The 18281-nt window shown below is 38.5% G+C and overlaps 1 protein-coding gene across 1 annotated transcript in view; it reads left to right on the top strand.

Annotated features, from left to right (window-relative positions):
• Positions 1 to 18281, top strand: part of TEKT4 (tektin 4) — a 62533-nt gene that overhangs the window by 34657 nt on the left and 9595 nt on the right. The window contains exons 3-5 of the mRNA XM_074279701.1: positions 6359 to 6502; positions 12490 to 12712; positions 16146 to 16300. Coding sequence (XP_074135802.1) covers positions 6359 to 6502; positions 12490 to 12712; positions 16146 to 16300 — 522 coding nt within the window. The remainder of the gene's footprint in view (positions 1 to 6358; positions 6503 to 12489; positions 12713 to 16145; positions 16301 to 18281) is intronic.

Genomic DNA, 18281 nt, shown 5'->3' on the forward strand with positions numbered 1-18281 from the left:
TCCTAATGTTCTATTTACCTTTTTAATTTCTTCCTTATTGGTTTTGTGGTTTGATTTATCTAATTCTGAGAGTGTAAAGTTGAGATCTCCCGCTATTATAGTTTTGCTGTCTATTTCTTCTTGCAACTCTCTTAACTTTTCCTTTAGGAAGTTAGATACTATGCCACTTAGTGCATATATGTTTAGTATCGATATGGCTTCATTGTCTATGCTACCTTTTAGCAGGATACAGTTTCCTTCCTTATCTCTTTTAATTAGATCAATTTCTGATTTTCCTTGATCTGAGATAAGGATAGCTACCCCTGCTTTTTGGACTTCACCTGAAGCATAATAGATTCTACTCCAACCTTTTACCTTTACTCTGTATGTATCTCCCTACTTTAAGTGTGTTTCCTGTAAACAACATATTGTAGGGTTCTGACTTTTGATCCAGTCTGCTATCTGCCTCCATTTAATGGGAGCGTTCATCCCATTCACATTTACAGTTACAATTAGTAATTCTGTATTTCCTGCCATCATATTATCCCATGATTATGTTTTTTTTTCCCTTGTACCCCTGAACCCCTTCCCCAGTATTTAATTTATGGACCCCACTTGTGATGCACAGCCTTGCTTTTTTAGTATCCCTCCCCCCTCCTTTTAAGTCCCTTCCCCTTTCTTGTACCCTTCCATTATTCCCCTTTTCCTTTTCCCTTTTCCTCTCCCCCCTTTGAATGAGGTGAGAGAGGATTCTCTGAAAAACAAATATGTCGATTATTTACTCTTTGAGCCTACTCTGATGAGAGTAAGATTCACACAATGTTCCTCCCCCTCTCTAAATTCCCTCACATGTGGTAGATTTTCTATGTCTGTTCCTAAGATGTAGTTTCCCTCTTTTTATCTCTCCTTCCCCTTTTTCTGATACTATCCCCTTCCATTTACTACTTCCATTTTCTTATGTTATATCAATAAAATCAAATTATCCATGTGGACTTTCTTTATATCCACAACAGAGATTCAGTTCTCAAGAGTTCTTTTTACCTTTTTCTGCTTCTCTTCAGTCTTGTGAATGTAGATCAAATTTTTTAATTTAAGACTGTTTTTTTTCTTAGAAACAAATGGAATTCCTCTGTTTCATTAAAGGACCATCTTCTTCCATGGAAGAAAATGCTAAACTTAGCTGGGTAGTTTATTCTTGGTTGCAATCTGTGTTTTTTTGCCTTTTGGAATATCAGGTTGCAGGCCATTCAATCTTTTAATGTGGAGGCAGCCAGATCTTGAGTGACCCTTATTGTGGCACCTTGATAATTGAATTGTTTTTTTCCTAGCTGCTTGCAATATTTTTTCTTTAGTTTGGTAGTTCTGCAGCTTAGCCATAATGTTCCATGGAGTTCTTTTTTTAGGGTCTTTTTCAGAAGGCGTTCGATGAATTCTTTCAACACCTAGTTTTCCTTTTGTTTGTATTATCTCTGGACAGTTCTCTTTGATGATTTCCTGTAAAATAGAATCTAGGCTCTTTTTTTCATCATAATTTTTGGGAAGTCCAATGATCCTCAGATTATCTCTCCTAGATGTATTTTCCAGGTCTATAGATTTTCCCAGTAAATATTTGATGTTATTCTCCAGCTTTTCATTTTTTTTTTTTTGTTTTGTTTGACTGATTCTTGGTTTCTCAATGAATCATTCATTTCTATTTGTTCAGTCCTGATTTTTAATCAGTTATTTTCTTCATTCACATTTTTTAGTTCTTCTTGTATATGTCCAATTGAGTTTAAAAATGAATTATTTTGCTCTGTTGATTTTTTTTCCATTTCACTATTTTTTTTTCGTGAGTTATTTTCTTTTTCCAAATCACAAATCATACTTCCGTGGGAATTTTTTCCTTTCCAATTCAGAAATCCTACTTTCCTGTGATTTTTTAACCTATTCTAATTCACAAATTTTGTGTCTCTGCACCTCCTGTGAATTCTTTATTTTTTCCAACTCAAATTTCAGGACATTGTTTTTCTCTATATCATAGCTTCTCTTTCCTTTCCCCATTTTTCTTCAAATTCTCTTAACTTTTTAATAGTCTCTTCTAGGAGAGAGTTATGTGATGGGGGGCAGGTATCATTTCCCTTTAGGGTATTTTCTTGAGACTATCTGCTGTTAGCTTCCTTGGGGTTGAATACCTGCTCTTTCTCTATATAGAAGGTGTCAATCGTTCTCTTCAGCTTCTTACTCATTATTAACACTCTGTAGGGCGGGGGGGGGGGGGGGGGGAGGGTCTGTTCTTTGGGTAAGAAATTTATCAGCTTCCTCCCAGACCAGATGGATGCAGCAGTCCTGTGTCTGGGCTAAGAGAGAGCTCTGTGAGAGAGTTCCCTCCCACCTCCCTGGAAATGCCTCAGAGGTGGTTAGCACCACTGCATTGCAAGGTGTGCCCAGTGTGAAACCCTGCTGTGTGGCCTAGCGACTGCCCCGAGGTTTAAGGCTGAACAGTGAAAGCGTCACAAACCCCAGCCAGAGCCTCCCGTGGGGCCGTGGATATTATACTTAGGTTAGATATTATACACAGCTTATACTGCACTCAAACCGGAAGTGTCTGCCTGGAAACCACAGTCCCTGCTGTGGAGGTTCCACTTCTCTGGGAGTTCTGCTGCTGCTAGAATTCCACTGCCTCAGGCTGAGTCCCGCATTATGTGGATTAGAGGCTGCCCCAAGCTGTGTTCCCCACTGTTCAGGTTCTTAACTGCCCCAAGGAAAAGCCCTGGACAGCAGAAGGCAGCTGCACAGCCATGCCAAGATTGGTGCTAGGCCACTTCTGGATTGGGGTGATTCTAGGATCTGACTTTATATTTTAAAATAGCTTGATTTCTCTTCTGATCTGTTGTTTTATAAGCATAGTAGAGCTATCAGCCTGTTCCAGATTCCTCTATCTCAATGGCTTCACTGATATCTGTTCTCTGTTCTTCCCAGCCCATTTGGCACAGTGTGCTATTTCTTAGTCCAACCATGTCCATGCTGATCTTTTTTTTTCCTCCCCTCAGAACCAACCTTTTCTGTTGAAATTCCTGATTCTCTTCAGCTGGTAAATTGTGCTTCTAATCCTTGTGGTTTTTATCAGTTCAGCGTTATTTTTGAGGCTGACTTAACTGGTTGGTATTGAGGGAAGAAGGGAGCTTACAAATTGGTGTGTATCTTCCTCACCATCTTGGCTTCACCCCCACCAGTAGTTGTTTTTAAAAGGCTACATTTTTTTGGCATTTTGTTTTTGTTTGTTTTGGGTTTTATTATGATCTACAGAATACTCCTAGAAAATTCAGAATTGGGGTGGTTATTGCCAGACTAAACAAAAAACATGGTGATTTTATTTTATCCCCATTATCTTCCCTAATGTAGTTTCATATCCAGTATTTCACAGATTTCACAGACAAAATTGTCTGACTTCAAATCCTGACTGCTTCTTACTACCATTGTAACTTTGGAAAAGTTATTTATATTCTTTAGAATTTATTTTGGTGAAGTTATTTATCTTCTCTTATTTATAAAATGTGGTGGTTTGGCTAGATTTATCTGGTCTCTTCCAAATTTAAATTCAAGATTCCTGTTATGCAATTTTTTAAAAAAATGTTCACTATACAGATAAGGAAACTAGAGTTTAGAAAGAGAGGAAGTCCCTACTGCTAGTAAGCGACAACAGAATTGGGACTAATTTCAAATCCAATGCTTTTCTTTCCATCCTGCTCTCCCAAGTGGCCGTGGAATTATCACCTTATATGATACACATACAAATCTTACATTTATGTTCAAGTCATGTGATATATAAAATACTTATTTGGTCCCATAGTGCATATTATAATCATAGATATGTCCATATGCACAAATATGCATATGCATACATATGTTATATACTTAATTCACTGAAATTTGAAGCAAACCCGTATGTGCAATAAAAATATAAGAACCCAGTTTCTTTTCATTTCTTGGTTCATACTGACACCTGGTGGATAATGTGAAATAAAATTTCCTCTAGCATGTTCAGGTTCATGTGATCAATATTTTCGTAGAATCCTAGGATTTCAGAACTGGAAAGGCTCTCTAGTGGCCATCTAGTCCAAACTCTTAATCTTAAATAGAAATTTACATTCTTCCAGACAGGTGACTTCCATGCAGCATTTTCTTGGCCACACCCAGTTTCTGGAGCTTAATTGTGTATCCATAGATGAAAGAATAATTACATTGATATTAATAATTCATATTTATATAGTACTTCCAAGTTTCAGGGCAATTTTTACTGTCTGTCAAGTAGATAATACAGCTAACTCTGTATTCATGGAATTCATGGCTCAGAACTGTGTCTAGGGCAGACTGTCAGGTATTAGCATATATAAGAAAAAAAACTTCTCCTAGAAGGGATGCTTGCTTAGGACTTCCTGTCCTATAAGGGATGCTTCCTTTCTATGATAATTTAGAGATCACTTTCCTCATGCTTTGAGTTCCCTAGATTTATATGGTTATGAGTTTCATAGTATCTCACCTCTGATACTACCTGTGTGACATTGGACAAGTCATTTAACCTCTATGAACCTCAGTGTCTTCATTTGTAAAATGAAGGATAGAAATAGATTGTTACTAATCCTTCCAGCTCTTAAATTCTGGGATTCTTTGACTAGATATATCCTTTTTATTCTAAAATAATGATGCTATGAGATAAAATGAGCTCTGGGTGATGGAGTAAAGCCATGAGCTGGTTATAGTTTGGTAAAGGAAAGGAAGGAAAGCATCTGTCTTCTCTATCCATGGATCAGTATGGCTTCTGTGTCATTGCCACCTCCAAATCATTTTGCCCTGATTGAAAGAATTTTTAATTTTACCTGTGATCTAGGGTTAGCATTTTAGTTCTACCCCTCAGTGATTTTTTAATCTGGTATTTTGTTCCTTCAATCAAAGCTTCCAGTGTCAGATGTGACTGTAGCCTGGGTTCTCAAAGGCCATGTTGCTATAGTGCAAGCTTCTACCAGGAAAGAAAGATTTTAAGTATGGGTCAACAATAGACTGTGTGTGTCCATATGCCATGGACCGTCCTGGTTAAATACAGAGAAATTTATCACTAAGAAAGTCAGCCACTAGGTGGTGAATAATTTAGTCACAGGAAATCATTATGGTTCTCTATATTGAGAGTATGCAATCTGATTTATTTGATGGTATGTCTGCTCTGGAGATAACAAGAGGAACAATAACATCAAAAGTGTTGCATTCAGGTAAAGTCAAAGCCCACAATATCTAAATAACATCAAGATCCTTAAAAGTTTCATTGTCCAGAGAGGAACATTTCCTGAGGGCTGGAGGGTAGAAGCTTGAAAGCTCTTACATTCTAGCATAATCACATTCACATAGGTTCAAAGTGGTAGGGGGGATGTCCCTTTATTCAAAAAGGAACCTTCCAACTTGCTGGTTAGTACAAAACTCTTCATTCTACCTAAATGGTTATAACTGTACACCTAATAGATGATTTCAGCATCTCGTTGGACCTATGCTACATGCCTTAGCTTTGGGGAGCCTTCATTTTCTTATCAATAAAATGAACTGTTTTGGATTAGGTTGTCTCTCAGATTCATTTCAGCTCTAGCACTATATAACGCTAAAGCCCTATGTGTCTGTGAAGTGTGTCACAGAAATATAGATGGAAAAACTAAGATTCCAAAATAAAATGTCTTGTTTGAGTTTTGGTTTTCCTGACTTTCAGGTCATTGGTCTAATGCTATCCTATACTTTTAAGTTGCTCTAGTCTTTGTCACCTATGGGTGAATGAAATGTCTAAAAATAAGTTTGGGTGATGAAAGAGAAATAGATAATATGAGGACCCTGGAGAAAGAAGTGTCCAGGATGACACAATTAAAGACAAACTTCAATTTTCTCTGGATTTAGAAGTTGGGGGGCAGCTAGGTGGCACAATGGAGAATTCTGGAGGACCTGAGTTCAAATATAGTCTCAGTTCTTCATACTTCCTGGCTGTGTGACCCTGGGCAAGTCACTTAACCCCAATTGCCTCAGCAAAGAAAGAGTGGATGCTATATATTTGCTTCAGGGAACAGAGATCAAGAAAATGATGTGGGAAGGAAGTCATATAGGATGTAGCTATACTAGTTATCCAACTAACTAATCTAGAGTGAAGCATTTCAGCTAGTACTTTCCGGAACCAGGTTTTGAGACTGAACATGAGTTCAACATTCCAAGTTCAGCATTCCCTCTACTATACTATGCTTGTTCCCTTGTAATAATCGGGATCAAAATCTTTTAGGCACTTTTGGGACACTTACACTTGACTTCTATGTGATTGTTTTACATTTTGATCCATTTGAATTTATTTCCAATATTCCTCCTCCTTTCCTTTTAGGCTGAACAGAGACCACAAGGAATTCTGTGAAATGGACTGGTCAGATAAGGTTGATACCTACAACATTGATGTGCTGTGTTCCGGTTACAACAACGAAAGCACCACTGTTCAGTTCCACCCTCATTCATGCAAGTTAGATGCCGGGTCAGGACCGCTTTGCTTATTTATGTGACATCTCATCTTCTGGACTGATCTCTGGGCTATTGTTTGCTGTGAATGCTAATATCAGTCACTGTGGCATGAGTTGGAGTGAAGGGGAGAAATAACCAGGATAGTTATACTTTTTATTTGGGCTGATAGAGTAGAAAAGTCCCTAATATAATCTATCATTTAATTCAATTTCATTTTGAAATGGATTCTTAAGCTTATGAAGCTTTTGAAAACATGTGAACATGTCTGATTTTCTGGAAGTTAACATTAACATTGGTTTTAAATGGAATGCTTAATCTATATTGAATATGTGGCACAGTAGCAATGAATATGCATCCTCTTTCTAACTTCATTACCCCTCTACCAGTCAGAAGATTCAGATTTTCCTGAACCATTTTTATATTTTCCTACCTGATTTTATGCCTCCATTCCCTTTCCCTCGCATCCATTCCATGGATGAGCACTGATTAGCAGAGGTAGACCACACCTCTTATCATAATACTCCTCCCAACATTACTCATAAACCTTTAATGAATAAAAAAAATTTCTGAAATTTACTCTACAAGTCTATACCTTTCTAGTCTGGATCCCAGATTCTCAATATTCTACCCCAAGCAGCTTTCCAAACTCATGGCACACAACTTTCTTGTATTTCTAGTCAAAGTAGTTTATCGTCTCTGGTTCATATCACATGCTTTCCTTCCCAAGTGCCCTTGTTCATGTTTTTCTTTGAGTCTAGAATACATCTCTACATGTCCATCTATCAAAGGCCTACCTCCACCTTTTGTAAATAGTATTTTTTCCAAAACATAAAGAAAATTTCAACAGTCATTTTTATAAGATTTTGAATTCCAAAATTTTTCCCTCCTTGTCTATCTCCCTTCTCAAATTTCTCAAGTAAATTGATATAGATCATATATGTGAAATCATGTTAACATATTTTCATATCAGTCATTTAGTGAAAAAAAGAAATAGAACAAAAGGAAAAAAAACTACCCCCCCAAAATGAAAATAGTATGATTTGATCTGCATTCAGCCTCCAGAGTCTTTTCTCTGGATGTGGATAGCATTTTTCCATCATGAGTCTTTTGAAATTATTTTGCATCACTGTATTGCTGAGAACAGCTAAGTCTATCATATTTATCATTACACAATATTATTATTATGTACAAGCTTCTCCTGGTTCTGCTCCTTTCACTCAGCATTAGTTCATATAAGTCTTTGCAGGTTTTTTACTGAAATTCACTGCTATAATTTCTTATATCACAATAATATTCATTACATTTATATATTACAACTTGTTCAACCATTTCCCAATAGATGGGAATTCCCTCAGTTTCTGATTCTTTAAGCCCAGTCCTTCTTTTGAGACCCAGCTGAGTTGTTATCTTCTACAGAAAGCTTTCTCAGGTCTCCACAGCCTTCCAAATTGTGACTTGCTTAACTACTTTTGGGGTAAGTCCTTCTTTAGCATTTTCCCCTCTGTCTTACATTGTAGATCAATTTTAACAATCTTTCATTTTATTAAGGACCCACTACAAACATGTTTACCCTGTTAGGTATTGGGAATACAGAAGACAAAAATGAAACCCAAAGAGTCTCCTGCCTTCAAAGAGTTTACAATCATTAGAATTATACTTAGCTCTTTAAATTATACTAATCCCGATTACACTGTACAATATAATTATATTGTAGTTATGCAGGTCTATGTCTTAGCTACTACTAGACTTCATGAGATTCCTAAGGGGAGAGGTCTATCTCCTCTCCACCTCTCTAATGTACCTTATCCCCAATCATCAGGTGCCAACTGCAAGAATCTGTGTAAATTAGATGTCAGTATCTATTGAATGAATAGCAGCTGGTTTGGGTAAAGAGGGTTTTCCTTAGTAACACTTCAGGAATTAAAAGAGAAAGTTCCACAAAAGGGAAATTTCCACATATTATAGACCACCATCATCATCACTCATATTTCTGTGGAGCTCAGGAGTTTATAAGTTTCTTTCTCCTCAATAGCTTTGTGAGGGAAGGAATACAGGATTATTTATAGATGAATATGCACTTAGAGTGATTTCTAATGCTAGAAAGAAAAACAAGCCCATTCCCCCTCATTTTAAAGACTGTTGAAAATAGGAGCTATTTGTGTATTTGCATCTCCATAATCTTGAAAAATACCTAAAAAAAGTCTGAGTTTTATAAATTTGTGTTGAACTAAATTCAAAGTCTTTTATAATCAGCCCTTTCCAACCATTACAGGTTTTTAATCTCTTGTTTCCTGCCACATACCCTGCACTCTGCATTGACACTGGCTTCCTAACACAAATCACTCCATTTCCCATCTCTGGACATTTAATTCACCACGCTATATACTCTTCTTCGACACTCTTGCCTTGTGGTTTCTCCTCAGGTCCCATCTAAAATCTCATATTGCCTGAGAAATCTTTCTCAGTTCTCTTTCATCTCCAAATTATCCTGGATACATCTTGTTTGCACTAAATTGTTTGACATTTTTCCCCTTCTTAGACTGTGAACTCTTTAAATACAGGGCTTTTTGCCTTCTTTTATAATTCAAGTATTTAGCAAAAGGTCTGGTGTATAGTAGATATTTAATAAATGCTAACTAAATGACTCACTCTAAAGGAGTGAAATTGGATTGGAGAAGAAAATTACCTTGCCTCATCTCTAGTTAATAAATGTTTAGACTTTGGGACTACTGATGCCTTCCTAAGTCATTGCTACTTTTGGGTTGTGACTCCTGCTCATGGCCTCCCTGAATGAACTACCATGGTTCACAGATGATATTCTTTTGTGGCTCCCAGAAGTAGATTCCCCAACACTTTCCTACTATTTAGTGTATTCTAGTTCTTTTGAAAGGGGACATTGCTGTGTAGTTTTTTCCAGTGACCAACAGGTGGCAAACCACCTCCATCAAATACTCAGCTTGCTTCTATACTCCTAGTTCATCCCAGAGAGAAGCTGGTCTACGTGCGAGTCTTTCTCATCTAACCAGGGGTGCTGGAGACTGACTGTTGTATATATTTTCCCTCTCTTCCTTGATGTGAATTGCTAAAAATGACAAGCATTCAAGAAATGCTGGTGAAGTCAAAATAGTATAGTATAAGCTAGTATTTTAGGATCATAGATTTAGAAATAGAAAGCATTGTAGGGGCCATTAGTTCCAACCCCTTCATTTTATTCATGAGGGAACTGAAGTAGAGAGGGATTAAGTAATTTTTCCCAAGACATACATTCATATAATTGGACTCAAATTCAGGCCTTGTTGAATTTCTCTAGATCTAGTTCTCTGTGCAATCCTTTTTTGCTAGTTAGAGTTTCAAAAGCATCTCCAAAGCTGCCTATCCATTAGTAGGTGGTTTTAGATAGAGACTGGGGTAGGAAAAAAACTGTCAAAGTGGTGTTCTGGACTTCTCTAGAAATAATACAGAGTAGGGAAATTTAGCTGGAGTCCATGATCTTTAGAGAGACTTTAGGGAAGTGATTACTTGGATAAAAAAAAATACACCTTTATTTTCACTTAGCTTTTACTTGAAATTTATTATTTCCTTCAATGAAATAAAGCATTATTCTGAAGTGTCCATAGGTTTTACCAGATTGGCAAAGGGGTCTGTTAGACAAAAAAAAACTGCTAAGAATCCCTAGTATAGAAATGAATAAGTTTTTGACATCTGCCTCTGGAAAAAAAAAATGACTCTCTGATGAGTAGCCAGAAAGAGCATTGTGTGAAAGGGGACAGGGATTTGAGATCATGGAAAGGGGCCTATGACTAAGCAGAAGAGTGACTGAGGTTTATGGAGGGTATTGAATTCATTCTGATTCAGGAGAGCCCAGTAGGTAGGAAAAGAAGAAAGTACATCTTCCTTCAAAGTTCTTTCAAGGTAAAGTGACTAAAATCTAAGGAGGTGACACTAAACCCAAATCAAAACCAAGAGATTGAATGAAGCCAGATACTAGTTTCTGGCCCTGGGCAGACATCACAATTAGTAGCCAAACCCATCCAAGGGCTATAGAAAGGAAAAAGTAAATATTCTTTCTGGAAGCTATTTCTCCTCTCTGCATTATGAACACAGTGATCCCATTCAAAGGTATAATCTGTATTGCCTTTATGCATCTCAGGACCTTCTCTGAGTACATTATAACCATGGGCTGTATTTTTTTCTGTTTGATTTTTTGGTCAAGGGATTTTAAGGGACTTCAAAGTCCTTTAAGAGCTTAGCCCCTCTTTCTTGGTTTTCTCTTTGGCCCCTGGAGTGGATAAGGGTCCCAGTGCCCTAAGTAATGCATACTTTCCAGTATATAATAGATTTAGAGCTGGAAAGAACCATGAAAACATTATAATCCAATTCAACTCTCTGGCTTCATAGAGGAAGCGACATTCAGAGAAGTCAAACTCTTTATAATAGATTATATAGCTAATAATGAACAATGATAGGATATAAAGAATGTATTCTTTCCACTAGATCCTTCCCTAGGAGAAGAAGTTGGGACCCTTATTCAACTAAGCCACTCTGTGTAAACTCTAGCATGCCAGCCCCAAATGCTAAATCTCTTCCCCATATCTTATACATACTTAAACATAAGAGGTCAACTAATATTATTTTCTAAATAATATTAAGGTAGAAATGGAATATAAGAAAGATAATTACAGCAGTTAGGAAAAACAATTTTGGAGGAGGTGAACCTTGATCAAGTCCATCAGGGGTACCAAATTGTCCCTAGAAGGAAGGAGCAGTAAATTCAGTTCAATTATGTGTTTTGTGGCAAGGAGCATTCTGCTATCTTCCTTAAGTCAAAAGATACCTTTAATTGGTGGCTGCCAACAACAATAACAACAAAATCTTAACTTCTGCCTAATTCAAACCCTGTAGATCTCCTTCTCCTCCTCCTTTGCTTCTTCCTCTTCCTCCTCCCCTTCTTCCTTTTCCTCTTCCTCCTCCTCCTCTTCTTCCTCCTCCTCCTCAAAGTTATCTTTTCTGGTTAAACTTACCAACCAATGATCTGTCTTTTCTTTAGATTCCTACTTTTTTCTTTGTGCTATAGTCAGTAATTCAATAACTATTAAGTGCCTACTATGTGCCAGTCTCTGTGCAAAGTGCTGTGGATACAGAAAAAGGCAAAATACAGTCCCTTCTCTCAAGTAATTCACAGTCTAATGAGGAAGACTATGTGGAAACAATCATTATCAAATAAACAATATGCATAAGATAAATTCGTGATAATCACCTAGGGAAGGCATTAACATAAAGAGATTGGAAAAGATTTCTTCTAGGAGTCAGGATTTTGGAATCCTGGGGAACCAGGGGCTAACGTGAGAGGAAGGGGAGAATTCTTAGGATGGGACCAGCTAAGAAAAATGTCAAGCCTGGAAATGGAGTATCATAAATGAAGAAAGAGAATTAAGGCCATGTTACTGGATCTTAGCAACTGAGGGGGTATAAGGTATAAGAATACTGGAAAGGTAGGAATGGGGCAAGATGTGAAAGACTTTGAATGCCAAATATATGGAATAGAGGCAATTGGAAGTCATTGGAGTTTATTGAACTGAGAGCTGGGGAGGGAGTAGTGTATGTGTGACATGGCTGTGCTTTAGGAAGCTCAGTTTCCCACCTGAGTAGAAGATGGACTAGAATGGGGAGAGACTTAAGCTATATAGTCCCACAGTCAATGTAGCCTATGAAGACCATCATCTGCCACTTTTTCTAAGCTGTCCAAGTTTATTTCTGCTGTGAGCCCCCCTCCCTTACTGCTCCTTTTCTTTAGGGGAACTGAGAACCTGGCACAATACAAATTATGCCCCATGTTCAGCCTGCATAAGTCCATCTCATTTCCTCAGTTAGAATGGAAACTCCTTGGAGTCAATAAACAACTTCTCCTGACTCCCCCCAGAAGTATTTTCCTTGTTTCATGACTGCTTAAACCTTGGTCCTAAAAACACTGTTTTCTTTACCATTCTCTGACCCCTGTAGTGCCTCCACCCCAGAAACATGGGGAAAGTACTGTCAGGAAAATGTCTGCCGGGCGCAACGGGAGAAGACGGCGTCCCTCAACCTGAGGTTGCTGGTTGACAATATCCTGAATGACAGTTCCAAGGACCTCTGTGTACAGTGTGATGCTGTCAACTTGGCCTTCTCCAAGGGCTGTCAGGAGATTGAGAACGCCAAAAACAAGCTGGAGCATCACCTGAGAAAAGTGAGCACCTGTGCTAGGAACACCTCTTGCTCACCATCTCTGCCTTAAAGCCCTTGGGCACCAGGCTTCAAAGTCCAGTTAGTCAATTGACAAGCATTCTTTAAACACTTATCCTGAGCCAGGCACTGTGCTAAGCATTGGGGATTTTAAGAAAACAGAAAACTGTTCTCAAGGAGATCACAAGCCCAGTGGTGGAGACAGCACAAACAATTACGTAGACATAAGCTTTATACAGGACAAATTAGAGGGGACTATGTTGTCTGTCTTTTGGTTTTGAAGGGACCCAATGATATTATGGGATGAGTAAGTTGAATTTAAGTGAGGCAGAATTGTACAAAGTCATCAGCCTCAGTTTCTCCTCTGGTCCAGGGGCTTGACAAAAGTCAGGATGATTGATAATAGCTTAAAAAGTAGCAGATGAGCCCAGCCTCTTCCATGTCTGACCAAGCTCTTAAGCGCTCCACAGCACCTGATTCGTCTGCCTTTATGGCCATTGGATCAAATAAATTATAATCAGCAGAAGAAAAGCACTAGTATTAAGGCGATCAGGAAAGGCTTCCTGTATGAAGTTTAACTAAGATGTGAAGGAAGTCAGGGAAGCCAGTAGGTAGAGATAAGGGGGAAGAGTGTTCCAGACCTGGGTGACAGTCGGTGAAAATGGTCAGGAGATGGATTATTCTCTGTGATGAACAATAAAGAACCAGTGTCATTGGATTACAGAGTAGGTAAAGGAATAAGGTGTAAGGAGACTGGAACAGAAGGAATGAACTCCAAAGCATTTTATTTCTGATCCTGGAGGTGATAGGGAGTCATTGGAAGTTATTGAATAAAGAACATATATCATGAGCAGCTAGGTAGGGCCATACTACACAGAGAACACTGGGCCTAATGTCAGAAACTCTATCTTCATAAGTTCAGATCCAGCCTCAGACAGTTACCAGCTGTGTGACCCTGAGCAAGTTACTTAACCCTGTTTGCCTTCCTCATTTGTAAAATGGGCTGGACAAAGCAATCAACTCTAGTGTATTTGCCAAGAAAACTCTAAATGAGGACATGACTAAAAAAATGACTAAACAACAACATAATCATATCTGTACTTTAGAAGGAATAATTTGTAACTGAGTGAAGGATGTATTGGTGTTGAGAAAAATTTCTGGTAGCGAAATCAACCAGCAGACTATTATAATAGTCTAGGTATGATAAGGGCCCATACCAGAACAGTGGTAAATTTAAGAGGAAAGAAAGAAGGGGGTAGATAAGACATGTTCATTTGTATGAACTTCACTCTGTAGGTAGACATAATCTTATAGATAATCTAGTCCATTCACCTAGGACAGAAATCCCTTTTGTAGAATTTGGGTAATCATCTGGTCACCACTTGAAGCAGTCTGATGACCACTGATGATAGTCTAAAATAGCTCATTCCTTTGTCAGGAATTGCTAGGAAGCTTTTCCTTGAATTGAGCCCCAAATTGACTATTATCTAGAATCATGTAATGCCCTAGGCTAGAACTAGCTTGTTTGGCTCAAAAGCCTCATTTTACAAAACCAAGGCATTCATAGATTTGAAATATTTCATTCATTGTTCTATAGTTGAGAAGTAGCCACTAATGAGGATATTCTGTGTCTAAGACCATAATTATTTCCATAACTTCCATCACTGGACTTCTATGAAATTCTTGTTTTCAGCCAAGCACAAACCTGTAGCAAAGCCTACTTGTAATTCCCTTGGGAATCAGCTTTCTGGCCCCTTCCACCCAGAATAATAGCTTAGTCTGGGCCCCCAGATTAAGCACACAAAACACTTTACTGTTCCTTACTTCAAACCCATAAGGGCAGTGAATCACCTGGAGACAAGCAGCCAAGGCTCCCCTCTGTCAGCACTTAACACAGATAAAAAAGAATAATCCTGGGGACTTCTTTCTTATTCAAGTCTTCACTTCCCCAGAAAGCCCCAAACTGTTTGTTTGCTTGTTTGTTTTTGTTTTTTTGTCTAAAAGCAGATCCTACTTAGCTGCTTCAAAATAATTTGACATTTGGGATAATTTGCTACAGTTATAAGTGGGAGTGACACTGTAGTTAGACCATATTTTAAGGGAGTTTTGATGGGAATGAATGGAAGCAGCTCCTTGCTTTGCAGTAGAGGCCAATTTGCTCTGCCATATCTCACCCCTGCCAGGGCAAGAGTGCCCTGTACAACATTCTAGACAGGCAGTTTTCCATGTTCTGCTGGAAGACTTCAAGGAAGTGGAACTCATCACTATTCACTTATGAGGTTCCTCTTTGCAATGAACTGGAATCAACCTCTTACTGGCTTCGCTTTTTGGTCTTCTCCCTTTTGCATACTTCCTGTGGCTCAATTTTTTCATCAATAAAATGGAGATCCCTTCCAACTCATCACAGATCACCTGAATTTTACAGATGGGCAAAGTGAGGCTTGCAAAGTGACATGGCTGGCACTACACAGCTAGAACTTGCCTCTCACCCTCTCATGTTTCCTTCCTCTACCTCTTTGATGAGTAAGAGCAGGTCTCCAGTTAAATCTATAAAATGATATAATTGGACTCATTGACCTCTAAGAAATTTAGATATGTGATTCTATGACACTTTTTTTTTTATCACTTCCCCCCACTATTCCCGAGCAGAGTCTTTTGGGGTGTTAAGTGAACAGGATACTTAGCCATTTTGGCTCAAGCAGCTCATGGGACCTTTTATCATTTCCAATTTGGCAATGATTCATCAGGTTTCTTTTATTAAACAAATTTTGGCTGGGATTCCACTAGTAAAAAGCAGGTATGGAACACAGAAAATTTCCTGCAGTCTCCAAATAGTTTTATATATTTCTTGTTATCTATTTTCTCATTTCCTTAGTTATTTTGGCTCCAGGATCTCTGGTCAATGAATGTTGGGACCGATCCATAAACTTGTTCCTGTCAGCACCATTTCCAAGCTTTTCCTGTGCTTTAGGGACAATTCTATTTCAGTCATTAGAATAACAAGACACATACAGTTAGAAGTGATATAATGTTTAGGTATACAAAGAGGAAACATGGTAGAAAGGGGGAAATCTGAAGCCTAAATCTGATGCAACATTCAAATGCCTGAGTTAAGAAATCAGGGGGTTCATTTTTCCCTCTGGTTAAGCTCAGAGAGCATGGTGAAAGTTAGAATTCACAGGGAGTGCTTTAGAGACTCATATCTCCAGTCCTGCAAGGAGAAGAAAGAGAAATGATTGTGGACTTGGGCCTCTGGGTTTAGGTATATGATATGTCCCTCGGTCTTACCATCTACTGGGCTGGTTCAGTTCTGCCATTATCTTGGTCACTTAGTGAAAGCACTCTTTTTAGACTGCTGTCTTTCCCTAAGCTTGCTGGCTATCCATATTAACCACCAATGCTCAATCTCCTGTGTAAACACTTTGCTTCTTCCACAGATACTCAGAGAAATTACTGACCAGGAAAACAACATTTCATCCCTTAAACAAGCTATCAAAGACAAAGAAGCCCCCCTGAGAGTAGCTGAGACAAGGCTTTATCAGCGATCTCAAAGGCCCAATGTAGACCTCTGCAGGGACAATGCACAAATCAGGTAATGACTTTAGCCAGGCTTCACATAGATTATGTTTTTGTACTTATTTCGCACCCCATTAGCTAATCAGAGGATCACTGGGGTTGCTTTGGGATAATTCAGAGTATAGTCTGAATCCTCATCTTTTATAGTATTTTGCTGCTAGATCATTCTAGAGATACATAGGTACATTAGCAAAAACATTTAATAAAGATATTAAGAGGAAATTAAACAATGTAACATTCTCTCTACTCATACACAAAGGAACATAACATCCTACACCTCCAGAAGAATTATTATCTAATTTTCCTTTAATTCCCCTTATATCCAACATATTGAAAGGACACAATCAAAATTTCTAGACGTCTATATTTAGAGCACATAAGCTCGAGTTGGAGTATTTTTCCTAGGGTTCCTTCAGAGAAACTGGAGAATAGATGAAATCTCCTACCTTAGCTTAAAGTTATCAACATGTGGATCTAGGGACAGGGGAAGGCCTTGGTCATATGACTCCACATAGTGCTTTGTCTCCAAGAAACAGTTTGGTTATGAGAAAAAGTACTGAATTTGGAGTCAGCAGATTTGGGCTCACATCCAAAATCTAATACTATCTTTGGCCTTTCCAAATCTCATTTTCTTCCTCTCTAAATTGTGATTATTTAAAAAATTATAGTGCCTACTTTGTAGGAGTATTATGAAATAAAGATGGGGATTTTTTGTTTAGTTATTTTGTTTTAAACATTTGGGTGCATATGAGTCTTGGATTTCATTGGTGTCAAGAATTTCTAGTGAGAAATTTCCTCTATTCATATAGATGGGCAAATGCAGTCATAAAAAGTTGCTTGGGAGAATGGAGTGTAAGAGTGATTTGTACAGGAGTATAAAGACAATGAGTATTTCTCAGAGACAGGACCACAGCAGAAGTCTTATACTTTTTAAATCAACTATTTAAAGAAACTTTGGCAAGCATATAGCATTATCAATAAAATAGGCTAGTATTATCATGACACAACCTTACTAGGAAAAAAGCAAACAATCCTGGTTGAAACAAAAAGTGGCCAGACAAATGGATAGCCCAAACTTTGCCATTTTCTTGTCAAGTGTTATCCTCTCACCTTGGCATCAGTTTATCTGTATAATTGTAGGGAGGGGGCAAGTGATCCCTTCTGTGTCTGATAGATCAGTAGCACCCAGATTCCATCTCTCCCAGGATAACTTCCCTGCTTTGCCTTTCTGTACAAGGAATCTCTCCCTGTGTATGCACCCAAGTGCAGCAGAACACTGATGTTTATTATTCAAAGATTACAAGGAAATCTATTAGCTCCATGAGAGCACATTCCAATATAAGGATAATTTTTTTCCATTAATGTATCCCCCACAGAGGGGTGGAGCTAAGATGGCGGAGAACATACACACGAATTTCTAAGCTCCCTTCTTCCCTCATTACCAATTTTAAATCAGCCTCAAAAATAACACTGGACTGATGAAAATCACAAGGATTAGAAGCACAACTTGCCAGCTGAACAGAATCTGGAATTTCAACAGAAAAGGTCGGTTCCGAGGGGAGGAAAAAAAAAAAAGATCAGCACAGACAGGGTTAGGTGCTAGCATACTGTGCCGATCTGGCTGGAGAGAACTCTGGGATCAGAGAAGCCACTGAGATAGAGGAATCTGGCACAGGCTGATAGTGCTACTCTACTTATAAAACAGCAGTTCAGAAGAGAAATCAAGCCACTTTAAAATGCAAAGTCAGATACTTAATCCACCCCAATCCGGAAGTAACCTAATAGATCTCCACCCAGCTGTGCAGACCACCTTCTGCTGCCTGGGGCTACTCCTTGGGGTAGTTAAGAACCTGAACAGCAGGAACACAGCCCAAGACAGCCTCTAATCCACACAGTGCAGAGCTCAGGGCAGTGGAATTCTAGCAGCAGCAGAATTCCCAGAAGAGCAGAACTCCCAGAGAAGAGGAACCTTTGTAGTAGGGATGCCAGTTTCTGGG

Source organism: Sminthopsis crassicaudata, chromosome 1 (assembly GCF_048593235.1).
Source record: "Sminthopsis crassicaudata isolate SCR6 chromosome 1, ASM4859323v1, whole genome shotgun sequence".
Classification (NCBI taxonomy): Eukaryota; Metazoa; Chordata; class Mammalia; order Dasyuromorphia; family Dasyuridae; genus Sminthopsis; species Sminthopsis crassicaudata.